This window comes from Meriones unguiculatus, chromosome 11, assembly GCF_030254825.1.
Source record: "Meriones unguiculatus strain TT.TT164.6M chromosome 11, Bangor_MerUng_6.1, whole genome shotgun sequence".
NCBI lineage: Eukaryota > Metazoa > Chordata > Mammalia > Rodentia > Muridae > Meriones > Meriones unguiculatus.
In genome coordinates this window covers 100980674-101007880 of record NC_083359.1, presented here as the reverse complement: position 1 = coordinate 101007880, position 27207 = coordinate 100980674, and the positions used below count along the sequence as shown (strand labels likewise).

At 44.3% G+C, this 27207-nt stretch overlaps 2 protein-coding genes across 2 annotated transcripts in view; one reads left to right on the top strand and one right to left on the bottom strand.

The window, feature by feature from the left end:
- Lbr (lamin B receptor) lies at positions 1 to 25399 on the top strand. The gene is made up of 14 exons (XM_021633647.2): positions 1 to 133; positions 3942 to 4120; positions 5939 to 6148; positions 8932 to 9015; positions 9104 to 9296; positions 10795 to 10991; positions 14268 to 14322; positions 18616 to 18807; positions 19457 to 19560; positions 20405 to 20530; positions 21919 to 22087; positions 23164 to 23244; positions 23344 to 23466; positions 23718 to 25399. Exons 2-14 carry the CDS (start codon positions 3956 to 3958, stop codon positions 23876 to 23878), a joined length of 1860 nt encoding a protein of 619 aa, XP_021489322.1. The 5' UTR covers positions 1 to 133; positions 3942 to 3955; the 3' UTR covers positions 23879 to 25399.
- Positions 25400 to 25972: 573 nt separating this feature from the next.
- The window catches only part of Dnah14 (dynein axonemal heavy chain 14), a 242443-nt gene continuing 241208 nt past the window's right edge, over positions 25973 to 27207 (bottom strand). Inside the window, exons 87-89 of the mRNA XM_060365100.1 lie at positions 26825 to 26833; positions 26516 to 26656; positions 25973 to 26188 (exon numbers count right to left, since the gene is read on the bottom strand). Coding sequence (XP_060221083.1) covers positions 25988 to 26188; positions 26516 to 26656; positions 26825 to 26833 — 351 coding nt within the window. The 3' untranslated portion in view covers positions 25973 to 25987. The remainder of the gene's footprint in view (positions 26189 to 26515; positions 26657 to 26824; positions 26834 to 27207) is intronic.

Sequence of the window (27207 nt, the reverse complement as noted above, 5' to 3'; positions counted from 1 at the left end):
GCCGCGCTGGGGGCGGGACCTCGGGGGCGCGCGAGCGCGGCCGGCGGCGTCGCGCGCGGAACGGCCGGGGGGCTGTGTGCTCGGCTGACCGTCCCGCGGTGGGTGGCTGGAGTTCCCGCCGGAGCGAGGCCAGGTGAGCGGCGGCGCGGGGGGCGGGCGGGCCCCGCGGGGCGGCGGGTTTCGGGTCGCGGACTCCCTCCCCGGCCTCGGCGGACGCGCGCCCCGGGGAGCCCCGGCCGGCCGGGGCCGTGCTCGCCCGGGCGCTCCGAGGTCCGGCGGCCTCCGGGGGGAGGAGCTAACCGCCGCCGAAGCCCGGGCCGGCCTTCCCGGGCCTCGTGAGGGCTTCCGCGGAGTGACAGCCGGCCTCGCGCCTCCTGCGGCTCCGGGGGCCGCTGGGCGCGCGCTCGGCGGTGGACGGGCCGGCTCCGGGGCGCTTCGGCGGCGGCGGCGGCGGCGGCGGCGGGCTTGCCCGCGGGTGGTCACCTGCGGTGCGAGGGCCGCTGCACGTGGGCGAGCGGATCAGGGGCTGCGGACTGGCAGCTGCCCCGAGGGGGGAGATGGGGCGACGGGGAGGCGCAGGATGGGGGACCTGATCGCGAGAGGGCGATGTCCACTTGTCAGTGTGGCCCGGGGAAGGGGGCGCGGGCGAGAGGACCGTGCCGGTCAGTGTGCCTTTGGGTGTTAAGGCCGCTCCGCCTGTAGGGCCAGGCTCCCTTGCATGGCTCTGCCGGGGCCCAGACCCTGCGAGCGGGTTCCTCTTTGCACTTTCCCAGCTGGCCGGTACAGGCTCTGGTGTTAAACGGCAACTGTCAGGCATCGTTTGAGCTTTTCCTACTGCGTTACATTGAGTTTGGGAAAGTGGAGGATCAATTCAAGATTTTTGCGATGTTTGTGAAGTAGAAAGATCGATAACGGGCGAGGAGTCGTCCAGTGCCAAATGCCGCCCAAGTTGGCAAGAATCAGGCTTAACAGAAAAACGTCGGGGGATCCTTGCATTTCTGCCGGGTAGGGTTTGAGGGTGCCGTGTTTACTAAACAACTTTTCTTTGCAACCATCCTTGGCTGAAACACGCCTTTAAGAGAAGCCCGTCTGCGTATCTTGACTTGTTGCTTTTGTGCATATGCACACAAAAAGTGTCTGGAGCCCCCTGTCTTGTCTCGGCCGGCATGATTGTTTCCTGTCGAGCAATATCCTGGGATGCTGTTACATGGCTTCCACTCGCTGTGCATGGACCTTGTGCAAAGTGACGTGCACATCATATTACCCACCTGGTCCTTTACTGTCCCCTGAGGCCAGGTGGTTCTCCACGTGCCGTGTAAAGGAGCCCCGTCACGTCTCAGTTCATTTTCTTCGGTTGTTTTTGTTTTCTGAGACAGGATCTCTGGGTATTCCTGGCCGACTTGGAACACACTGTGTAGACCCCCAGGTGGACCTGCAGCTTACAGAGAGCTGCCTCTCTGTCTCTGTCTCTGTCTCTGTCTCTGTCTCTGTCTGTCTGTCTGTCTGTCTCTCTCTCTCTCTCTCTCTCTCTCTCTCTCTCTCTCTCTCTCTCTCGACACCAGATGCCGGGACTAAAGCCACCCACTCCCAGCCAAGTCTCAGTTTTTTGTTTTTTGTTTTTTTTTTTCTCTTCAAGATTTATGGGGAGGGTGGGATCGGGAGGGAAAGGAGGGAGCGGGATACAGCTGGGATACAGAGTTAATAAAATGTAACTAATAGTAAAAATAAAAAAAATAAAGCCACAAAAAAAGATATTATGTATATTGTGTTCTGTCTGCGTGTATGCCTGCAGGCCAGCAGAGGGCACCAGATCTCATTATTTATGGTTGTGAGCCGGTAATAGAACTCAGGACCTCTGGAAGAGCAGCCAGTGCTCTTAAACTCACACCCGTCTCTCCAGCCCCAAGTCTCAGTTCTTAGGGAAAAGAACCTCATCCTTTTTCTGGGGATCAAATTTCAAGGTCTTGCACATTTTAGGCAATTTTTGGAAAATTAAGGCTCAAATAACTAATGTGTGCCTTAATTCATGTATCCCAAAGTATAATAGAAGTTTTTTGATAATGACTTGTGTTCTTTTTGTTGCACAGATGTAGTTACAATGGTGTCTTAGAGATGCAATAGAGAAAAAACAATGAGTCCAGGGCCATATTAACCTCATCTTCCGAATTTCATCTGGTCTCAGAAGCTAAGCACGATTGGGCGTAGATAGTACTTGGATGAGAGAAATGACAATGAATGAATGCTTTAAAGTGTCCAGAATGAGTCTCTTGAAGGGCTTTTTGGAGATGCAGGTGGACCCCAAGGCCTGAAGTAGCTCTTATTTGAGGTTTCTGAAGTGTTGCTTGAGACTGTGGCGGCTGGCATCTTCGTATAGAAAAACATTGTGGCCTTTTTCAAACTTCGGATAACCAGGGTAGGAGAGTGCTAGTAAGAGGTTGGATTGGGGCGGAGGAAGGAAGAGGGGTGCCAGAGAAGGAAGAGCGGTGCCAGAGAAGGAAACCCAGCACATTTCCTTCCTCTTTGTCCAGGGAGGCTTGGAACTAAGTGTCGAAATCGACCAAGCTTGCTGTGGTCACCTTCCTTCCTTGTGCAGAAGTGGGCCTTTACCCTTCTGCTTCCCGAAGGCCCCTCAGGTACTGTTCTGCCAGTCTAGCTTCATTCCTAAAACTTATAGGCTCTTTTCCCTTTTCCAAGTCCAAACATATTCATTACCTCAGAGATGCTATCTCACAAGTTAGGGAGACTGAGGCAGGCTCTATAATGTACCTTTAATCACGAGATAAGCACCTGCATTTTCTTTCATCTGCTGTCTGAAGCTTCTGAAGCCCCCCCCCCCCCGTCCATTAACAGGGAAGAAATGTATTTAGAAAGACTTTTTTGGGAGGGGTAGGTAATGTAGCTTTCTCCTTAATTCCACAATTTGCAGGAGTCCTAAGTATTGCTATTGGGTTGCATAACCAGCTCTTGGCAGGAGTGTGTGAGGAGTGTTCCTTTATGTGCTTGGTGTATGGAGACTTGCTTAGCAGGTCACATCTTTAGCTGAAGAGTTTGTCTGTCTGCTGCTTGCTTATCGCTGACATCAGGGCACTGGCCAGGGGCACAAGCTTTATCGTGTGAGTCAGCTCTCGTCGGGGGAAAGAGAGCTAGCAGCACAGCCGTCATCTGATACTGCCCCGCCGAAATGGCAACTCTTGACGAGTATGGTTTCCTTAAGCGTGTATAAGGTTTCATGGGCCATGTTTAGAGCAGTGGCAGAGAATGCTACAGTTGGAGGTGTCAACTGTGGGCTTGAGAGATGACCTTGGATGAAGGCCAGCTGTATGTCGGCTGAGGTGGGTGGTTGGCAGTTACTTGGTAAGCCCTTGGGATTTGACTCTTGAGAATGTAAACTTTATGAAGTAAGCCTCAAATATGTCACTATCCTTCCTCTTGGTAGGTTATAGTAATGTTAACTATGTTTTTTATTTTCCCAATTTGTCTCATAGTTTTATTATTTCTCAGTAAGGTAGCTTGTTAAAAATACAACTAAATGCATTTTAAAGCTTTTGAAAGACGATATGCCGATCTACAGGTAAAAATGTGTTCTTCAGTGGTGCCCTGGTTTTGGTTCCTGTGGGCGGGTAGCAGTTCGCTGCGGATTTGAAGTTGAAGCTGGTCCTCAGCACCACCTCCATGCTTCCCGCTGCTAAGTCATCTACAGACGACTCCAAGTGAAATAAAACGAAGCCCAGATACTGTTTCTGAGCCTTAACAGAGTGTTAACTTTAGGCTCAAGTTTTGTCATCTGTAAAATGGGCAGTCGTGCACTCCTTCATTGGAGGCTTCCTGGCCCTGAAATCATAACCAGTTAACAGATCAAGAAAGTTGTGTTTTACTGAACAACCTAGTCCAAAAAATAATAATAATAATACTGACTGAATTTTTTCTTTAAAATTGTTCAGACTAACTTTAGAAAATGCCAAGTAGGAAGTTTGCCGAGGGTGAAGTGGTCAGAGGTCGATGGCCTGGGAGCTCCCTTTATTATGAAGTAGAAATTCTGAGCCATGACAGCAAATCCCAGCTCTACACTGTAAAGTACAAAGACGGCACTGAGCTGGAGCTGAAGGAGAGTGATATCAAGGTGAGTGTACCTTAGGATGCAGCAAGTGGGAGGGACCAGAAGCACACGGCGGACGCCTGCTTTGGGGTTCTGGGGCTCATGATGTTCTTGGCTCTGGGAATGTGAAAATGTCGAATGGGTGCAGCTCCCAAAAGCTCACATCAATGGATCTGGTTACCCTGTGGTGTGTTTGCTGTGGGTGCCGTTGGACAAGGTAGGAAAGGACCCTGGGTTTTTGCAATTTTTTTTTTCCCTGAGTTTGCTGCTAGGACAAATGGGAAAGTGTAGGGAGGGCAGCATAGCAAAGGCCTGTGGAGGACGCAGACGCAGTCAGAGAGCAGAGAGGTAGGTGGCTGGGGACAGCAGAGGGTCAACAGGAGGCCAACTTGGGGATTTGTTAATAGGCTTGAGGTTATTTCTCTTTTTCTTCTCTTTTTTTCTTTTTTTTTTAGGACAGGGTTTCTCTATTTAGCCCTAGTACTCATTCTGTAGACCAGGGTGGCTTTGAACTCAGATCAGCCTGCCTCTGCCTCCCTAGTGCCAGGATTAAAGGCATGTGTTGCTACTGCTACTGCTACCTGGCAGTGCTTGAGTTTCTTCCTCTCCACTTGTGATGTAATCAGAATGACATTTACTAGGTTTGAGGCCAGCTCACAACTTCCTCCTCCCAGCCTATCTGTTGAGGGCCTGGATTTTTAAAATACTGACCTAAGGTATACAAATACTTACATAAATTACATAAATGCATAAAATTAATTTTTAGGAAAAAAGTTATCTTTTTGTTTTAAAGCAGGGTTTCTCTGTGTAGCCTTGGCTGTCCTGCTTTATAGACCAGGCTGGCCTCGAACTCACAGTGGTCTGCCTGCCTCTGCCTCTGCCTCCCTAAATGCTGGGCTCAAAGGTGTGCACCACCACTTAAAGCTGCAGAGTTTTGTTAGATTCTCTTGGCATAAAATTACTTAGTCTGAAGGCTCTGCAAACGTCTGCTCAGAACTTTTCGGTTTGGGATCTTGGGACACATCAGTAACTAATAGTGCTCTGGATGGCACACCATACAAGTGTTTTAGGCTTCGTGGCTTGTGGGGTTTCTGTAGCTTAGGCTCAGCTCCAGGTGAAGTGGAATATGACTTGTCTTTTGATGCTGTTAACAGTCATTTAGGAATGCCATCGTGAGCTGAGGGCCTCAAACAAAACAGCACCTGGTCAGATGGCCAAGGGTTTGCCTGGCTCAGGTCTATATCCTTAGAAACAGGGAAGGAGTGATTTGCTATGGATTAGGGCAGAGTATAGCTGAGGCAAAGAATTTAATTGTGTTTTGTTTTGGTTTGTTTTTTGTTTTTGTTTTTGTTTTGTTTTGTTTCTTTTAAGAATGAGTGCTTTCAGAGTAACTCTAGGGCTGCTTACTTTTTGAAAAATTGGTTGCATGCTAATTTTCTTAGACTTCCTTTGTAGAGCAGGCTGGCCTTGAACTCACAAAGATCTGCCTGCTTCTGACTGGGATTAAAGGCGTGCACACCATGGCCGCTGCATGCCAGTTTTTTGTCTCACCATGTCAGTTTTAGTATCAGTTATAGGCCTTTCTTATGTTGCTGGGAATCTGTATAGTGAGTGGGGTACACACTGATTCCAGGGACATACCTTGCAGGCCAGCAGAGCAGAGAAAGTACTGTTTCTTTTCTAAGAGCCGGGATCCTTGTAGCATTTCCCATTGATCCTGTGTGATCAGTTCTCAGACCCTGTGATGCTTAGAATGGACGGCAGCAGGTTGTGGCCCTTACTAACCTCCTCCAGCTTAGCCATTAGTGTTCTGAAAATCTCTGTTGTCTTCTCCCTTTCTAGCCTTTAAAATCCTTTAAGCAAAGGAAAAGTGGCTCAACTTCCAGCTCTCCTTCAAGACGCCGTGGCAGCCGCTCAAGGTCACGCTCCCGATCTCCTGGCAGGGCACCAAAAGGTTCCAGAAGATCTGCCTCTGCTTCCCACCAGCCTGACATTAAGGAAAAGGAAATGAGGAGGGAAATTCTTCAAGTTAAATTGACTCCACTTGTACTGGTACTTGTTCCATCTGTCAGCTGCACTGGTTTCTCCTGTATAGAATTGTTTATTCAGATCATTTGCACTTTTGTTAGCAAGTGTGTGTCAAAGAAAGTCTAGGTCATTTGAATATTGAAGAAAACGTTCTTTTTTATTTTCAGTGTCTGTGTACGTATGTATGATGTGTGGGCACATGTGGAGGTTAGAGGACGGTTTTGTGGAGTCAGTTCTCTCCTTCCACCCATACAGTTTGTGGGGTTGAACTCAGATCATTGAGCTTGAAGGCTCATTTCGACCCAATGAGCTACCCTAGCAGCTTCAGATAAGGTTAGTGGGAGTGCTGTTAGTATTTAGAGAATGTTGACACAGACATAGCTTGTAGGCCATGAAATGATGACTACTGCGTGAGGCATTCTAGCTCTTCTGCTTGGCATCCTTATGCTGATCATTTTCACTGTTGAAAATTGGCGTTTTCAGTGGAATGACTTTCATGGTGCATGTAAAGTGTGTGGAGCCTGGAGACCTAGCCAATGAGGATTTTATATTATTATTACTTCTAAAGACAGGGTAGCCTGGGCTGGCCATGAACTTGATGCAATCCTCCTGCCTTAGTTTGTTCAGTGCTGAGATCATAGGGTGAGCTACCACACTTGGTGAATGAATATTTTAGACCAGTGGTTCTCAGCCACTGTTTAATATAGAACCCTTTAATACAGTTCCTTGTGTTGAGGTGACTCCAACTATAAAATTATTTTTGTTACTGCTTCATAACTGTAATTTTTCTACTCTTATGAATTGTAATGTATTTCTGGAGGTAGAGGTTTGCCAAAAGTGCTGTGACCCACAGGTTGCGAGCCTCTTTTGGATGCTATAGCAAAACGTTTAAAAAGAACGCTTTTGTAGTCCACTCATTTAGTGTTCTCTCTTCTGGAGACAAGGCATACAGACTTAATATCTTAAAAACCAGACCGTATATATGTGTACTCTTAAACTTTAAAATGTTTAACTTGCCATGACTATTTTTCTTTTTTGTTGTTACTTAGTAAATATCATAAATTATATAGATGGTATTGTTAGTTCTATGATACAACCTAGTGGGTTTTTCCCCAAATCTTCACTATTCTTTTTTTTTTTTTTTTTTTTTTTTTTTGGTTTTTCGAGACAGGGTTTCTCTGTGTAACCTTGGCTGTCCTGGACTTGCTTTGTAGGCTAGGCTGGCCTTGAACTCTCAGAGATCCATCTTGGCTCCCTGATTACAGGCATGCCCAACTGTGCCTGGCAGTCTTCACTGTTCTAAACACTTCCTTTTTTGCAACATCTGGTTTTCTCCTTAGGCTTAGTTCTCATGAAATTGGACTGCTAGTTCAGATGGATGGTGCAGAACAGAGGCCTGTAATATGTATTGCTAGATAGGGTGAGAGTGTTGATGCCAGCGTCAAGACTGGATGTTTGATTTTCATTCCGAGGATTATAAACTGCTCCCTCACCCGCCATTGTCAAAGATGTCACCTCCACTTTTCTGACTTTGTGTTTTGCCCAATACAATGGACTTGTTGTTTCTTTGAGTGGCTTTCTACCAGTGACCTGGTAAGGAGCAGCTGCTGCACACTGCTTTCTGTTATAGCTTGCATTTTTACACTGCTCTTCTGTTGTCACGAGCGCTACAGATTGTCTTTATCCTTCCCCAGTAGAGGACTAGCCTACTGCATGGTGTGTGTGCAAGCTCACGTCCAGGCTGCCTCAGCTTTGGACGTCGTGTTTGATTGCTTCTTCCACACCTGGTTGTGATCTTAGCACTTTACCTCATAGCGTTACGTGCTTTGTCATCACAGATCTGTTCACGTATTGGAAAGCATTGGCAGTTAGTCAGCATGACTTAGAGTTGGCTGACTGGCTTGTTGCCGTGTTTATCTGTGGTTAGTAGAGATTATGCAAAACCTGAGATGCTGCACGTGGCTTTTAGGTGTGTCATCCATTTCCTGACCAGTGGCTCCTGCTAGACTCAGGTGTATGGTGAGGGTCTGTTGCTCAGTAAGACGTAAAGCTGGAGCCCACTGCTGTGTGAATGCTGTCATCTGTCGGCTGCTCTTTTGAGGAGTAGGCTTGGATATTTGTTTTCCTCTTGGCTCAGTAGTGCGTTAGTTTGTTGTCCATCTTTACAGAGGAAGCAAGGCACTCTTGCAACCGTTGCCTTAACAAGCCCTTGCCTGTGAAACCATTCTTTTCCGAAAGAAACTGAGGATGAGTCAGGAGGGACATGTAGGGAGGAAAAAATTAAGGGTAAACATCAGGTAGCATGAAATTCAGATACCCACTCTTCCCATTGTTGGTTGTTGGGGTCACTGAATGTTTTTCCTCATTTTTTTCTAGCTAATGAATGTGCCAGTTTTTTACTTACCCGCTTTTCATAGAAATGTTACAGTATCTGACAGTGAAATCATTGAAACATTTAGTATGAGGGTTTGAGATATGGGAAAGTTGATGTAGAACTCTGTTGCAAAACATAGCGTTGCACAGCTGTAATCCCAGCTCAGTCAGCAGGGTGAGGCTGGGGGATTGCCACAAGTTTGAGGCCAGCCCAAGCTACACAGTGAATTTAAGGCTAGCTGGCTACAGAGTGGGACTTCTTACCAGGAACTGAAACAGTGCGCTGTAAGAGCCGACCTTGGAAAACCAGGCGGGTCTAGTTGCTTTTATCTCCTGGTTTTTAGCTTGTTTCTGCTTTGTTTCCAGTAGTAGCTTGTTACCCTTGTGATCATCTGGTCAGTCCAGTTCTGATACGTTGCTCATATCCCCTTTAGAAGCCATATGGAAACAGCGTCAGTAGATACAATGGGGAGCCTGAGCACATGGAGAGGAATGACATACCTCAGAAGAACACGAAGGTAGTGAAGCACTCTCTTTAATCTGCTGCTCTCTTTTTCTTTGTTTTCTAGACGATAGATATTTCATACTTTTTTTTTTTTTAACTAGGAAAGCGTCATTTTGCCACCAGAAGGCAGTTATATGGCTACACAGTACAGCCTTCGTGCAAGAAGAGAGGAGGTCAAAGTCAAAGAAACCGAGTCCAAGGAACAAGACCTTGTTAGCAGAGGACCTGCACCTTTGGAAACCTTCCAAGTGAGCACTCCACCGCGGAAGGACCTGGAGTTTGGAGGAGTGCCTGGTAGGTTTAGACCTCTCCTCGGGAGGAGCTCTCGTGTGCACAGGAAAGGTCTTCCTGTAGCAGGGGAGGGATGAGTAGGTAAGGAGGCTAGGGAAGAACTTTCCAGAGAAGGGGGACTACTGTGACGGCCTGAGCTGGGAGCTGCGGTGGGGGAGTAATGGGGTGGCACGTGGGAGATGGATGGATGGATGGATGGATGGGTGGGTGGGTGGGTGGGTGGATGGATGGAACGAGTGGACAACAGGACAGTTGTAGGAAGAATGCTGACATTGCTGTCTTTAAAGCTTCAACAGTCTGTTGGGTCTTATGCATGAATTGCAAAGAAGTTTTGAAGGTAGTTTTCCTCCCAGGGTGCAGGAAGGGTAGTGGTCCTGTAGGGACAGGGAGTTCTTCTGGTGACGAGTGGAGATGGCAGGGCCTGCCTGAGAGCCCTCGCAGCAGGAGTCAAAGAGTGCGGTGTGAGAAAGCTCAGGACCCAAGCAAACAGCTCCCAGTCTTGCTTGGCTCACCTGCTCTGCTTATTGTGAGTTACAGCCCGTTGGTAGTTGGTCTGTCACAGGTGGTGTCCAGTCTCACCCAAAACCTGTGCACTTGTGTGACCGTGTGTTAGATGTTAGAAACTTCGGGTCTAAGGTCTCTTGTTAAGATTGAGAGTAGTGTGGCAGGCCTGCAGTCCAGGCCGGGAGGCTGAGAAAGGAGGCTCTGTAGGGTTTGAGAACAGTTTGGCTACATTGTAGTTAGAGGTAATGTAAGCTGTGTAACAGTATCTTGTTTTCCTCTCCTCAAAAAGACCAGACTGACCATGGGTCTCAGCACTTGCTTTTTTGGTGACTGAAATTGAAAGTTTCAGTTTGGTCACTGAGGTGGATTTGTACTTTCATCATTTACCCATGGTTGTGCGCCCATTGGAAGTGACAGGTAGAGAAAAAGTTTAAAAATTATTAAATTTTATTATTATTTTTTGTTGTGGGGGAGAGAGGGAGAGAGAGTAAGCAAGCTAACCCTATAGGGTTCATGTAGAGGTCAGGAGTCAGTTCTCTTCTTCCACGTATAAATCCTGGGGTTTGAGCTCCAGTTATAAGTCTTTTGTGGCAGATGCCACTTTCTCAGCCTGAGATAGAGTTTTTGTTTTTGTTTTATTAAAGATTTATTTTATTTTACACGTATGAATGTTTTCTTGCCTGTTATATTTGCCTGGTGCCCAGGAGGTCAGAAGAGGACGGTGGCTTCCCTGGAGCTGGAGTTACAGATGGCTGTGAGCCACCGTGGGGGCGCTGGGAACTGAATGCAGGTCTTCTGGGGAGCAACTGCGTGTAACTACTATGCCATCTCCTCAGCCCCCGATAAGGAGTTCTTGATGGTTATTCTAGATGGTGTCAGACAGCTAGCCAGATCTACTTTTGCCCGAAAAGTCAAACAATTAAATAAAAAACTCATATCATTTTTCAAAACCTGAACACGCCTGAAGCCTACATTTGACTGGACTGGTTGCTTGCAGGTGCGTTCCTCATCATGCTTGGCCTGCCCGCCTTCCTGCTGCTGCTGCTGTTGCGGTGCGGACAGCAGGACCCCAGTCTGCTGAGCGCCCTGCCTCCTCTGCCGGCTTTGGATGAGCTGTGGGAGACCAGAGTGTGCGGGCTCTACCTCCTCTGGTTTTTGCTTCAGGCTCTCTTCTACCTGCTGCCAGTTGGGAAGGTAAAGTTTTGGAGTTTGTTGTTTGGTTTGGGTTTTTGTGGTGTTTTTTGTTTTGAGACATAGTCCTTGCTTTACTGTAGCCTTGGCTGACCTGTAACTCACTAAGTAGACCGGGTTGAACTTGAACTCACAGAGATCTGCCTTCCTCTGCCTCCCCAGTGCTTGGATTAAAACCCTACCATCCAGGTAAGGTTTTCCTGAAGAGGCGAGGTTTTATGAAACTTGTTGGGCTTCTTTGCCATTGCTTAAATTTATAGCACTTTCAAGCTTAGGAGCTGTCAGTCATATGCTAAAACTTTTTTGTGTCTTACCACTCTTCACTAAGCATAACTTTAAAAATAAGATTTGGATTTCTTGTCTAACTTCCTGTATTTACTTTTTTTCCCCCCTGCTTTTTCAATACCTGACAAATGCAAAAAAAAAAAAAAAATTTCCCCCTTTGGCTCATGGTTGGAGGGTAGCATTCCTAGTAGAGACAGGAGGGAGGTGGCCGGTCACCCACGTCTGCGCCCTGCAGGCAGCAGGAACGAACGCTGGTGCTCTGCCTGCCTTTTCCTTTTTCTTTTTAAATTTCTTCTTATAATTTTGTGCGTATGGGTGTTTTGCCTCATCCCTATCTATGCACTGTGTGTGTGCAGAACTCTGAGAAGCCAGGAGAGGATGCTGGGTCCCTTAGGGGCTGGAGTTAGAGCTGGTTGTGAGACACCATGTGCGTGCTAGGGATCATGCCTGGGTCTTCTGGAAGAGCAGCCTGTGCTGCTGTGTTTTTTTAAAAAAGATACATTACTTATACAGCATCCTTCTCACTATAGATGGTTATGAGACACCATGTGGTCACTGGGAATTGAACTCAGGACCTCTGGAAGAACAGCCAGTGCCCTTAACCTCTGAGGCATCTCTCCAGCCCCTACAGCCTGTGTTCTTAATCACTGAGCCATTGTTTCAGCTCTTCTTTTTCTTCAGTCTGGGAACCCAGCCCATGATGTTGTGCTTTTACATTTAGGGTGGGTCTTCACACCTCAACCCAATTGACTGAGAACTTTCCTCACAGCTGTGCCTACAGGTTTGCTCCTGGGTGATTCTTGCATTTGTCCAATTGATATTGTATGTTTTTATCACACCTTCTAATTTAAATTGGAAAGAATAACCTAACTCTTGGTAGAGGCAGCTAAAGGCCAGCCCCTTACCTTCTCTTCAGGTGCAGCATCTTAAACCATTGTCTTCTGAGCGCAGTGGATTTTATATATATATATGTGTGTGTATGTGTGTGTGTGTGTGTGTGTATTAAGGTTGTTTCCAATTTTGAGCTTTAGAAATTTGTTAACACAGTGCCCTTTCAGACTCACTGTCTTTTAAAAGCCCTCCTGTTGCTGAGTGTAGCCTTCTTTCAGTTGTGTGCTTTTCCTTAGAGATGTGTTCAAAGAACATGAGCTGCCCTAAGTAATACATAATTTATTTCAGATCTTATTCTTAGGAGGCTATATCTTTGCCAGCTGGAAGTTCTGTTAGGGTGGGGCTGTGGGATCTCATAACTGGCTGTCCATCTTTGCTGTCAGGCTCTGTTCAGGTGGCTTTATCATAAGGCTTGTCTATACTTCGGTGGTTAAACTTGCATACACACACACAGCAAAGTGATGGCCACAGACCAACAGAGAATGTCAGACATCTATCTTGTGTTACTGAGGCCCAGCAAGACACCTGCAATTGAGAAGGATCGCTTAGGGTTTCTCCACCCTGTGATCTCAGGTTTTCCCTTTCTGCCCTGGGTTCCCCTTCCACAGCAAAGGAAAGGTGCCGGCAGATGACGCCCCAGATTGGGCGGTTTAAAGTGAGCGACTACCTTTTTGAGTGTCAGCTGAGGGGGATAGGCAGCTGCCATCTACTCAGGCAGCATTCGCACCCTCAGGGCCATCACTGTGCTGTCGCAGTGGCTTTGCCGTGGCGGTTCTCACTTGGGAAGCATGTTCATAGTCCTTTGCTGGAGAGCAACACTCGCCTAGCAGAGCGGTGTGTGTAAACAGGGAAGCAGGTCAGTGCCTCAGTGCATACACGGTGTTGATGGCACACAGTCGGATTGAAGGGAACCTTTCCTCTCGGGTGAAACTATTCACGTATGGTAAATGACATTATTGGCTAGATGCCCCATATGAGAGACAGCATGCGCTTTATTTTTTTTGAATTTGTGTGACCTTACTTCATATATTCTAAGTCCCCATCCATTCTCCTGCAGGTTTTTTTTTTCTTTTTTTTTTCTTTTCTTTTCTTTTTTTTTTTAAATAAAGACTAAATATAAGGGGATAGGAAGGACTCAGTGCAGGCGACGGACAGTTATGAAAAAGGACATTAAGCTAATTGTTTTTCTGGTTCTAATCTGTCATGAATTTTTCTGGTTTTGGTGATATGTAGTGTATAAAATATATTCCATATTGAAAGTATAAAATTTAACTTGAAGCTTTATAGCTTCCATTTTGAATGACTATTCTAACCATGGAAGGTCTTTGTGTTGTAGACACTGTGGGTCTTGCTGACTTCTCTGTGTGGTATTTTATTTCTAACGTTTTCTGGCTTTCTTTCTTGCTTGCTTTCTTTTCTTTTTTTTTTTTTTTTTTTTTTTGCCTGTCCTGGATCTCACTCTGTAAACCAGGCTGGCCTCAAACTCACAGAGATTTGCCCACCTCTGCCTTCTGAGTGCTGGGATTAAAGGCCTGTGCTACCCATGGCCAGCCACAAAGTTGTCTTATACTAGTTTTCATACTTTTTTTTTTTTTTTTTTTTCTAAAAAGAACCTTACGAATGTGAGACAGGACTGTTTTGTCAGTGGCGGTGCCAGTGGAGAGTCTGGAGCACTAAATCTTGTGCTGTGCGTGGAATGGTGGTTGAGTGTTGGTTTTTCATAGTCTTGGTGCATCGAAAAATTACTAGCTGCATATGGTTAAGGTAAATTCCCGACAGTGGTGTTGCTTCATCAACTACTGGAATGCTACTGTACTTCTTACTTACCTTCTTGGGTATAATGAACCTCAAGAGTTTGAGAAGGTCACATACTTACATACATATGTGTAATATGTAACAAAGATGAGTGAGCGTGGTGGCACATGCCTTTAATCCCAGGGCTCGGGAGGCAGAGGCAAGCAGAGCTCTGTGAGTTTGAGGCTAGCCTCGTCTACAGAGTGAGTTCTGGGCTATTACACAGAGAAATTCTGTCTCGAGAAACAAAACAAAAAATGATAATGTGCTTTTTAAAATTAAAATGTAATAATTTTTTTTTCTTTTAAGGTTGTAGAAGGAACACCTCTTGTTGATGGAAGAAGACTCAAGTATAGACTAAATGGTGATTTTCTTAAATACTCAATGACCTAACTTACAGTTTTTAAATTGTTGGAGCTAATTACTGGGATATTGAACAGCAGATAATCTTTTAGTAGTCTGAAGAACTTGCAGATAAATGAACTTATTCCAGTAGCTGGTATGAAAAACACGTGTAAAACAAAAATAGTACTTCTGGTATCTAGTTCTGTTTTTCTTCTACTTTGAGATGGGGCCTTACGTCACGCAGGCTAGCCTGGAATTCACTTTGTAATACAAGCTAGCCCTCTTGCTTCAGCCTCCTGAGTACTGGCATTACAAGTGTGTGCAGCTAGCCTGGTTAGTTTCATTTCCTTTTTCCTTTTTCTTTTTTAAAAAATATTTTGTGTGCATGAGTGTTTGTCTGCCTGCTTTCACGCACATGTATGCCCGGTATCCATGGAAGTCAGAAGGTGTTGGGTCCCCTGGAACTAGAGTTACCGATCATTTTCAGCAGCCGCACGGATGCTGGGAACCCAGCTTGTGTTCCTAGGTTGAGAAGAGTAGGCACTGCCCTTTCTTCTTCTTTTTTTTTCCAGTTAAATATTTTAAAAATATTTATCTTTATGTGTGTGTGCATGCCCATGTTTGCACATGTGCAGAGGGAGCTGTTGGAGGTCCTGGAACTGTAATTACACAGTGGCTGACAACCACCTGTGGAGCTGGGACTGGAACCTTGGTCTTCTGAAAGAACAGTGTGTGTATGCTCTTAGCTGCTGAGCCATCTCCAGTGCTGAGCACACACTTCTAACCACAGAGAGTGACCTGTCCAGCATGTTTCATTTTTTCACTAGCACTAACCATCATTCAAAATTCATAGTGCACACCTGTCTAGGCTCTTACTGTACTGAGCATCTCTGTGGCTCAGGCCCCCTTGTAGGCATCCCAGTCACTCCTACCTGAACCACTTCTGTCCTTGCTGGCTTGGCTTCAGCTGACTGGCCTTTGGGTTGTCTCTTGATTTTGTGTCCACTCTTTCAGCCATTTGCCTGACAGCTGCATCCTTACCATGATTTTTACTCTGTGAAGCTCTAGTTATTATTATTCTTAATCAAGGGGAAGCTGCAAGGAAGGGTGTAGAAACGCAGTGCTTCTCCTGCAAGGCAAGGAAAAAGCTTTGGGTCCATTCTCACCTGCCTTGTTTGGTTGGACAGTTATGCCTTCCCACAGCAGTGTCTCTTTTGTTCAGGGGACTTTTCCTGCGAGGACGCAGGTTTGTGGGCTAGCTTGTGTTTACTGCACAGTTGGCACTAGGGAGATAGTGGGCACTCACTGATAAACGTGTATTGAGTGGGGAGGAACAGCTCAGAGCTGTGGACAGATGTTCCCCCTCTGGTCTGTGTATCTCTGTGCTAGGGGTTCAGTCCATCTTTACCTCCTGAAGACTGAAAAAGTGCCCAGTGTAAATGCTTTTCCATTTTACTACATAGAGTAGAGTGGTTTTCTCTAACAATTCTATGACAGGTGCTTCTCAACTTAGGACTATGCTTACATTCTCATGAGTCCATCTTAAGTTGAAAATATATTTTCTGCAGCTGACCTGCCAGTGTCCTGGCTTAGCAGCACAGCACTGTCGAGTATAGACCCCTTTGTGACCATGCAGCTCACTGCACTATTCAGCACGGGGAGGAAAGAGTGTATGTGTTGCAGGCCTGGATCCAAATATGATTATGGGTCTGAATGTCTTAGATAGATTAGATAGGATAGGATAGGATAGGTAGGTAGGTAGGTAGATTAGATAGCTCGTTTTTCTGTCATTTATCACCGTTTATTCACTTTGTATCCCAGCTGTGGCCCCCTCCCTCAGCCCCTCTCAATCCCACCCTCCCTCATCTCCCATGCCCCTCCCCCAGTCCACTGATAGGGGAGGACTTCCCTTCCATCTGACCCTAGCTTATCAAGTCTCTCTCATCAGGACTGGTTGCATTTTCTTCCACTGTGGCCTGGCAAAGCTGCCCCCACTTCCTTCCACGGGATCAGAAAACCAGCCCCTGTTCTCCTTACTGGGGAACCCACTTTGAAACTGAGCTGCCATGGCTACATCTGTGCAGGGATTCTAGGTTATCTCCATGCATGGTCCTTGGTTGGAGTATCAGTCTCAGAAAAGACCTTGGACTCCTTGTGGAGTTTCTGTCCCCTCCAGGTCTTCTATCTTCCCCTTCTTTCATAAGATTTCTTGCACTCTGCCCAAAGTTTGGCTATGAGTATCAGCATCAGCTTTGATACACTGCTGGGTAGAGTGTTTCAGAGGCTCTCTGTGGTAGGCTCCTGTCCTGTTCCCTGTTTTCTCCTTCTTCCAGTGTCTATCCTGTTTGCCTTTCTGAATGAGAGTTTATCATCTTAACCCAGGGTCCTCCTTCTTGCTTAGCTTCTTTAGGTGCACAGATTTTAGTGTGTTTATCCTATATTATATGTCTAATATCCACTTATAAGTGAGTATATACCTGTGTATCTTTCTGTCTCAGGATCTTTAATGTGCCTCTTGCAGTCTGTGCCAGCCTGCTACCGTGCTATCTGGTCAGAGTGGGTTGTTACTCTTGCTCTCAGATCTCTTGCTCTTTCTTGGTGGTTTGGGTTTTTCTTTTTTCTTTTTTTTTTTTAATGATTTTATTTTATGTATATGAGTGCTCTGTTTTCATGGATGCCAGAGCAGGGAATTGGATTCCATTACAGATAGTTATGAGGACCTTTGGAAGAAGAATAGCTAGTGCTTTAAACCTCTGAGCCATCTCTCCAGCCTTGAGTGTTCTTGTTTTCATGCACACCAGGAGAGGTATTCAGATTTCATTACAGATGGTTGTGAGCCACCATGGGGTTGCTGGGAATTGAACTCAGGACCTTTGGAAAAGCAGTCAGTGCTCTTAACTGCTGAGCCATCTCTCCAAAAATGGGTGTTTCTGAGCCAAGTTTTGTGTTTGCTCTTTTCTTCATTGAGGGTGTGGTTTGCTTAGAGGCCAAGCACTGCATCTGGGCCCTTGGTTCTTCTGTAAAAATTTCTTACTCTGTTTATATTTGCTTCTAATGTTACTTGATTTATTTTTATGGGATTTTACTATTAAGGGAGTTGCTAAGAAGTGTTGAGTGAATATAGAGTGGTCAACTTCATAAATTTTATGAGGGTTAAAATTACTCTTTTGAGTAAACTTGGTATGTGGAAGACATGGGTTTAGATAGCAAATTGTTGGTGATCCTCTTACTTTACCAAAGCTTAGAAGTCTTTTCTTTAAGTTGGACATGGTAGTGCTACCTTCAATCCGAGCACTCTGGAGGCAGAGGCAGAGGCAGGTGGATTGCTGTCAGTTTGAGGCCAGCCTGGTCTACAAAGCTGTCAAGGATGACCAAGGCTACATAGAGAAACCCTGTCTCAAAAAAAACAAAAGAGAGAGAGAAATCTCTTTAATGACCATGACTTTTCTGTTTAATTGACTTCATCTGGAAACACCTCTTTAGCCAAAAGGCAAAAGTGTGCTCCTCCTGCTGGCCAGGCTGGGTAGACTGTCTGGATTCTCTTGGTGTGTGTGTGGGGGGGGTTCAGTGTGCTGTCTGCCTATGATCAGAGTGTAGTCTAGTTTGGCCAGGTCCTGGGATTGCAAGTATGAGTGACCACACTTGGTTTTCTCAGGGTTCTGTTGTATCCTCTGCTATGAGGGTAGGTGGTAGGTTAGCTTATATCCATTTTCCAGGTGGCAGAATATGACTAAAATCTTTCTATACCATTACCAGCTAGTAAATTCCAACAAATATTTATAATTTTATACCTACTAAAATTATTCTGCTATTAGGTAGTGGCATTAAACTTGAAAACGTTCTTGCCCGTCTCTTTTGGGAGCTAGTTACTTGGCTTTGGACTCGGACACTTTGGGTTAGCAGTGCATTTTGAGATTCTTTTCAGCTTAACAGTAAATTCCTGTACCCTTGCATTTAGCTTCCCTTTAACGATAGACAATGATTCATAGTGCGAAAGAACATTACTGCAAAAGAACGTTAGCGTTCTTGAAAGATAGTACAAGAGCTGTGGTATTTACATTGAAGATTGCACTTTAAGGGATTTACTTATGAAATTAAGATGTAAATTAATAGAAAATCACTGCATTGGACTGATGGCTCCTTGTACCTTGGAAGCTAAGGTGTGTGTGGGGTCTTTTTGAGCCCAGGAGTTCAAGTCCATTTTTGGCAACCTAGTGTGACTTGTCTCAAAAAAAAAAAAAAAAAAAAAACCCAAACCACCCAGTGTGAGCCACAGGATGATGCTAACTACCGTCTCTCTTCTCTCTTTAAGGACTCTATGCCTTTATCCTGACGTCTGCACTCGTGGGAGCGGCTCAGTTCTGGGGCGTAGAGCTGTGTTACCTGCACACTCATTTCCTTCAGTTCGCAGTGGCTGCCACTGCCTTCTCCGTGGTCCTGAGTGGTTATCTGTATGCCCGCTCTTTGAAAGCCCCCAGGGACGAGCTGGCCCCTGCCAGTTCTGGTGAGCAGTCACGCCATGTGTTGCATGGGTGTTCAGGGCCTTGGCAGCCATGGCTACCCTTGAGTAGATGATTGGCTTAGTGTAATTATGGAAATGCTTAGACAAGTGAAGAAAACAGTTGAAGGCAAAATTTAAATGCCTTTTTTTCTCGTGATTTTCTATGTTTTATATGTCTAAAAACCTTTAGCGGTACTATGTATGTATCTATCTATTTTTGTCAAGTAGTAAATTCCTTAAAGAAAGAAAATCAGGCTGCAAGTTGCCTAACATACTTTTTTAACTTTTTAAAGTTTCCTGTGGACTAGGTGTGGTGACACATGCATTTACTCTGAGCACTTGACATGCAGAGGCAGGAGGATTTGATGCTAGCCAGGGCTACATATTGAGACCTTGTCTTAAAAAAAAAAAAGAAAAAGAAAAAAAATTCCTATTTGAAAAAACCCAAAACGTCATATTTTATATTTAAAAAAACAAAACAAAACAAAACCTTTTTAAGAGTTTGGGGTGGGGGAGGGTCTGGTCACGTGAGCTCTGAGGAGGTGAGGCTGCCCTGGCTTTCCTTCTATCTATACAGTCTCCTCAGGGAGCAGGTTGGATGTTGAAGACTAGGGCCGAAACAGCGTTCAGGTCAATGCTTTTCCCTTCCCAGGAAATGCTGTCTATGACTTCTTCATTGGCCGGGAATTAAATCCTCGAATTGGTGCCTTTGATCTCAAATATTTTTGTGAATTGCGCCCTGGATTGATTGGATGGGTATGTGCTGTTTTTTAAAATTTCAGTAGTATGACTTTATCTTGTATTCAGAAGGAAATGGAGGCAATTTTAAATTTTATCATTTTCTACAATTCTGTCTTAACACAAAATATTTTTTTAAAAGATTTATTATATTTACAATGTTCTGTCTGCGTGTACACCTACAGGCCAGAAGAGGTCAGCAGATCTCATAGATGGTTGAGAGCCCCCATGTAGTTTTTGGAAATTGAATTCAGGACCTCTTGAAGAACTCAGCCATCTCTCCAACCCATACAAAATATTTTCTTATATATTATTATTATTTTTTATTTTTTTACAGGTTTAAGATATCTTGTTAAGGATTATTAAACATCCCTGAATTAGTATAGATGGAGTAATGTAAAGATTACCATTTCTCTTTCCTTTTCAGTAAAGCCTTATTTTGACCCTGTTTCAGACTTAAAAGAGAATTACAGAAATAGAACAAAGAATCCCCTGTATGCTTTAGCTGGGTTCCTGCACTAACACCTCGCCCAATCACAGTCTAGTGAAGGAGATCCATTGTTACTAAGGGGATCCGTCACCCTTATTGGGATTCACTAGTGGTTTACTATTGCTGCATTCTTCTTGGTCTTCTCTCATGTATAATACTGGTTCCTGAGTCTCGTGACCATGTCACCGTTTTGCAGGATATTGAGTCATCCTTAAGACCATCATTCCACTGTGTTGGCAAGAGTAGCATAGGAGAGCCATGCCTTAGGGTTGAGGTGTCTTGCTCTGTTATGGTCATGGGCTGTGTGCACTGGGTTTCTTAGCTGTCCTTGTCCCTGGGCGTGCCTTTGAGACTTCTTGTCTCTTTTTCCAGGTGGTTGTTAACTTGGTGATGCTTTTGGCTGAAATGGAAGCACAGAAGCGTAGTACCCCGTCCTTGGCAATGATCTTAGTTAACAGTTTCCAGCTCTTGTATGTGGTGGATGCCCTTTGGAATGAGGTAATTTGTTGGATTGTATTGGTGGGTTTTTTTTTTTTTAATGTTTTGAGGTTCTGGCTTGAACTTGTGATCTTCCTGCCTCAGCCTCCCAAGTTGGGTTATAGGAGTACATTTCTGTGCCTATACAACATATAGGCATATATGTTAATTAACATATAGTTAATTTTAAGAGCTGAGTTTTTGGAGGCCAAGTTGGGTTATAGGAGTACACTTCTGTGCCTATACAACATGTAGGCATATATGTTAATTAACATATAGTTAATTGAGTTTTTGGAGGCCATGAAGTCAAGTAGTTTTGAGAATTGTTAAGTGGTTTAATTTTCCTCTGGAGAGTATGAGCTGCTTATATTCACAATTAGGGTGGTACAGCTTGCCTCTGGCTTGTGCTGCTGCTGATGAGGTGGCTCAGGGGTCCACACATGAACACTGGTGGGTGTATCAGCAACTCTACTGGGGAATGACTTTCTAAGCATTTAGCATTGATGTCTATTGGCACCTTAAGGCAGAACTTGTATGTGGATATACACATAGGTACTTCTGCATGGGTATGCATGTACACTATGTGAAGGACAACCTTAGGGTCATTCCTTGGCCTCTCTCTTTTAAAATGAAGTCCATCATTGGCCTGAAACTCAGAAAGTAGGCTTGGCAGACTGCCCCAGCCCCAGGAATCCTGTCTCTTGACTGCATTGTACTGGATTATAAGTGCATATACCTCATTTCTAAAATGTTGATTCTGGGGATTGAACTTTGGGCCTTCATGCTTACACGGCTTTACGCTTTCTCCCCATTCACTATCAGCAGGGGCTTGTCTGTCCTTAGTGTTGCAACCAGATTATAAACAGGGAAATCTTCACTGTGTAATTTCCTCAGCGCCTGGCAGCTGTTTGCAAATTAGCAATCAATGGGAAATTTTCTGTGAAAGATCTGCCTCTTGAGAAGTGGGGATGCACTCATGGATATACCTGTTCTGAAGAGGAGTCTGTCCTGTGTACTCCCGAGGGTTGATTTAGGTCTAAATTGGTCCCATGCTTGATAACACTTCCCCTCTTATTGACAACTCCCCTTCATTCTGGCTTTTGTCCTTGTGTTTTTATCTACCCTGTTCCCTGTGCTCCTCAATCATCTTCAGTCTCCAGAGACCCTCATATCGGAGCATGTGTGCCCAGAGCTGATATGCATACATATTCTGACATTTAGGGTGTGAGCTTTTGGGTCTGGATTTGTGACCTCTGACTCTAATCCCATACTTTTTCATTGAACATAGAACTTGTGTTTCGATAGACTGCCTGTCAGTATTCTAGTGTGACTTCACTTAGCATGCTTGGCCATAATTAGTATCCTTTACACATAAGATGTTTCGTGTTTCTTCTCTTCTGTCATTTTAGGAAGCGCTGCTGACTACCATGGACATCGTCCACGATGGCTTTGGCTTCATGCTGGCCTTTGGGGATTTAGTGTGGGTTCCGTTCTCCTACAGCCTCCAGGCCTTTTACCTGGTCAACCATCCCCATGACTTGTCCTGGCCATTGGCTTGTGTCATCATTGCTCTGAAACGTGAGTGCACATCTCAGCATCTGCTCTTTTCCGGGTGGGGTCCTCTGTCACTTGGCATCTTACTTGATCACAGGTTTGAAATAATTTATGATGGATAAGTACTGAGAAAATTCAGAAGTTTGCAAAGAGAAGGAAGACATACATGCTACCTCTCCACTAGTCCTCAACAGAGAACATCTTACTTATATTTAACTTGATTTGCTTTAGGAACAGTTTCTTTTCTCTGTCAAATGCCTGCATTTTCTAGAGATCTTAAAAATGAGATTGATCTTCATAGAACTTTCCCTCTCACTTCTGAAACAGTGCCAGATAGTGCACATGTGCTGCGCTGAGGGCCTGCACGGCAGGAGGAGGAGAGGGAGACGGTCCTCTGGGGAATGTCAGCTTGTACTTCCTGGAGGCTCAGTGAGTTCAGACAGGATGGGAGACAAGCTGAGAGATCAAGTCAGCACATGTAAATGATGGGGGTGGAGGTCCGAGAGCCAGCATGGCGGCTGCCAGAGTTTTTCAGATCAGATGGTCTTATTTGTTTATTTATTTTTGTCATTAAAGTAAGTAATCATTCAAAACAAATAGAGCTAGACTTTTGTATGACATTGATAAATATCTATCATGGAAGAGGAAATCCAAGCATGTTGTTAAAATGAAGATTTAGTTTCTTCATTGCTTTGATTATTCATGTCAGTGACACTGAGTTATTCAAAACTGTGTGTCTCTTACAGAGAGCGGAAATGGAGATTTGGTTATTTCTTGTTATTCAGACCTTATCACAGTAGTGCCTTTGTTAGGGCCTTTTGAAATTTAAGTTTCCCAAGTTGAGGGGTTTCACCCTGAAGTGCAGACACTGTTTTCTGACTCAGTTGGTGTTTTACTGAGGAAGCACTATGCTGTGGTTGCAGGTCTCATAGCTAGCAGACAGGGAATCTTTAGTCTCTGTTGCCTTTTTGTAGGTGGGCTATCTCAGACACTTTGTGGCCTTGACTGTGTAGGTTTTGCTTTCAAGATGGATGATGAGTGAGAGTTTAGATGCTAGATTACATCTAAATTATTAACAGGAAAATATTTTTGAATTTCAGTTTGTGGATATATAATCTTCCGTTGTGCAAACTCTCAGAAAAACGCATTCCGCAAGAATCCTGCTGATCCAAAGCTTGCACGTAAGGACTAACCTAATTTGTTGATTTATATTTACTGTGTGTAGGCTTTTATGCCTCTGTCTTTCAGAAGTCATAAAATAGGTTTTTGTTTTCATATAGATTTGAAAACCATTCATACGTCCACGGGAAAGAGTCTGCTTGTTTCTGGATGGTGGGGCCTTGTTCGCCATCCCAATTACTTGGGTGATCTCATCATGGCTCTGGCGTGGTCCCTCCCGTGTGGTGAGCATCTCAGTGCCAACTTGACTCCTTTCTCTGGACTGGGATATGCCATTGGTTGGAATGCTAGGCGGCTCTGGGTCTGTTTCCTTGGTGTCTCACCCTTGTTGTCTGCCTGCTGAGGTGACCGGGAACATTTTGAGATGGTTTTTCTGAGACTGGATGGAACATTTTGTTTGTAATTTGAGATGTTTTGGTTCTTAGGGCATTTGAGAGAAATCAGAAAAATCACTCAGCTGCTGTTGTCCCTCCAGGGTTCACCCACCTCCTGCCTTACTTCTATGTCATCTACTTCACCGTGTTGCTCATCCACCGAGAAGCCCGTGATGAGCACCAGTGCAGGAGGAAGTACGGCCTGGCCTGGGAGAAGTACTGCCAGCGCGTGCCCTACCGCATATTCCCCTACGTCTACTGACCTGTGCTCGGGTGCCATCGCTGGGCAGACTCCACAGAAACAAGGAGACAGTCCAAATGAACTAACCTCATGCACTGACAGGATCTCTGGGTTTGTTTGAGTCAGGACTATAGAGCCAAGTAGTACATCTTTTAATGTAGTTGTCTTTATCATATTAAAGTACAATAATTAACATAAGGGGAAAACAAAGATGGTATAATTTGATTAATAGAAAAATTTTAGTCCATAAAAATCTGAAGTCTTATTTTTATATTTTTTAAAATTCTTTTTTCTTTTTGCCATTTGATTTTTCCTAAAGTACATCTGTGTTTAAGTTTAGTACACAGGTCAAACAAAAAGCCAGCCCAATAATTGGTGGCAGATCACTCCCTGTTTAAGGGAGACCGTTCACAGAAGTGGCCCAATGTCAGCCTTTAAAAGTGCATTTGGAAGTGTAAATACATAGATTACTTTTATGTAATATATAGTGACTTGTGATTTTTCTGTACAGTTTTTGAATGTGAGACAATTGTCAGGAACTAAGTAGTTTTTTTAACAAAAGCATTTTCAGTGTTTTAAATTAAGTTTTGTAAAGTAATGTGAATTTAAAAGTGTAAAGCAATTAGAATTCATTTAAAGTTGAAATATGGGAAAGTTATTTTTCTTTATCCAAAGTTTGTGAATTTGGCTTTGCTACCTCAGTTTGCAGGTGTTTGTTTGCCTTCATGAACTGTTGCAAATAGGAAAAAATATATATTTTTGGAGTAACAGCACTATTTAAACATTTTTACTCACAGGGGTGTTGGAAAATTTGCCATTTTAGGCTACTATTTTTATATATATATTTTTTTGATTTACAAATTCAACAGTGTTTTTGCTACTGTTTAGCTCATACAGTTTATACTATTTTGTATTGTTTATCGGCTTTAGAACTCTCTAGAAAGGAGCTCTTCCTGAAACAACGTTAAGGAGCTAATTGAAACTTATGTTTCAGTTTCGTAGATGAACATAGCTTGTTGTAGCCATTCAATTCTAGCGAGGTAGATTAGTTTCATAGAATCTGTTCTAGAGCAGGATAAGCACAAGACTGTATCGTCAGAGCTACTTTGTTCTCAGAATCTTAGCATAAGGGATGTAATACATACTGTGTACATTTGCGTTTCTATTACACATGTCACATGAGCCAGATACAAAGTGTTCCTTCTGCTCTGCAGCTTAGGGTGTATGTAATGTTAATGTGATCATGAGCTACACTCCGCATTCTGTAATTTTTAGACTCTGTTTTTATGAAATTGTCATTGTTTTACTAAGGGCTGCAGCAGGTGTTTCTCTATTAAGCTGTTCTCCTGGTATATATACATGGTATGTGCTAAGCTTATAAGGAAACTTTGGGTAAGATTTTTAAAGACATTGGGTTCTTTGCCGGGTAGTGAGAAGAGTCTGTGATAGGGCAGTACAACAGTGCCTGGATATCAGGGGCAAGTTTTTAATTGGATGTTTGGCAATAAAATTTCAGATGAAAATAAAGAGTTGCTTTGGTCACTTTAGAGCCTCATTTCTTTTTTCCCATAATTTTGGGGTCACTAGCAGCATTGGCCATTTTCTTTTTCTAAGATTATTTGTTTGGGTTTTCCTGAACTGTAGGAACCCAGGGATTTCTGATTGGCAGATTTGTGGTAAAGCAAAGATTGCCAGAGCCTGACCCAGTGGTGGTTGCAGGCTTCCAGGAGGTTTAGTCAGGAGGGTCTCCATAGTTTGAGGCTGCCCTAGGCTAGAGAGTGAAACTTCTCTTGAAGGAAAATCCAGCAAACAATGTGTTGGAATCTGAGGGTTTAGGGGGTAAGACTCCCAACTCCTAAAACACTGGTCATGTTTATTTAGTATCTGCTGTTTAAGACTACGGAGTGCTTCCTGGCTGTTTCAGGTCTGTCAGGCTTTGAAGCAGACATGTTACTAGCAGAAGCATCTGTGTTCCTATGAAAGATAGCACAAACATGCCTACCTTCGGAGTCTCCTGTGCGTCTGCCAACTCTGGCTAGGCACACGATGCTCCGAGGCTGCTCCCCGCTTGGGAATGCCTTGATGCATGTACAGTCCAAACTGAAATTGGTTTGATATTGGATATTTATTTCATTCATTCTTCTCACACAGCAGTGCAACCTGCATGGTGATCCAGTGACTAGGAGGTTTCTTTGTTGGTAAATACACTGATGTTAGGAGACTTGTTGATAAACCAGGAAGATTTCTTGACCTCTCAGATGTTTGGTAAACTGGACATTCGTAAATACTGTCTGAGTCTGTCCGGTCAGGAGCATGCGATGGTTCAGCAATCTAAAAATAATTCGTAGTCAAATCACAGTTAACAAAACCAATAGGTCACGTGTGTGTGTGTGTGTGTGTGTGTGTGTGTGTGTGTGTGTATGTTTAATGATAGTGTGGCTGCATGTTAAAATTGTATCTAGAGAAGTTAAAATAGAAATGACTTGGTAAGTTTTGATGGACTGCTGATTAGTAACCCTGAACATCAGTATTACCATGTTTTTAGATCTTCAACAATATTGTGCTGTTCTGTGAAGTACATTAGTACATTTCCCTCGTGAGATCACAGGTAACGAGAATTCAGAAGTTTGGGATTTCCTTACCAAGTTAGGTAATTACCTCTTCTGGCAAAAAGTGGATGTCAGGAAAATCACAGCGTAATTCATTGGGCAGCGAGTCTTCCAATACTCCCTGTTCAGGATCCCACCGCGCCCCCTCAATGAATAAACCAAAAATATAGACTCCTTTGGAAGGGCGGTCCTTGCCCTGATGAGAGAGTGAAATTAACATTAACCTCAGCCGAGATTGCCTTCCCTCCCCTCAGTGTGGTACATCCCTGCTTTCTGTTGCTCTGAATGCTTAACAAACCAGACTCCACATTTCTAAGGGAAAAGCAACTACTAAAGGAGTCAGCAAGTTGTGCTCTACCTGCCTTTCCTATAGGCTCCCTGACATAGTGTGGATTGGAGAGTGAAAGCAGGCTGTGCATAATTCTATGGTAGATCACTGATACAGGAATTGACAGTTATTAGCTTGGAATAAGTGTTTGGATTTTACCAGGCGTGGTGTCATAGGTCTGCAATTCTAGCACTTGGGGAGGTAGAGGCAGGTGGGTCTCTCTGAGTTCCAGACTAGCCTGGTCTACAAAGTGAGTCCAGGATAGCCAAGCTACACAGAGAAACCCTGTCTTGGGAAACAAAACAAAACAAAACAAAACAAACAAACAAACAAAAAACAACCCAGAACAGAAGAAAAGTTCGGATTTTTGGATTTCTGGACATGGTGGTGCACACTTAAATCATAGTACTTGA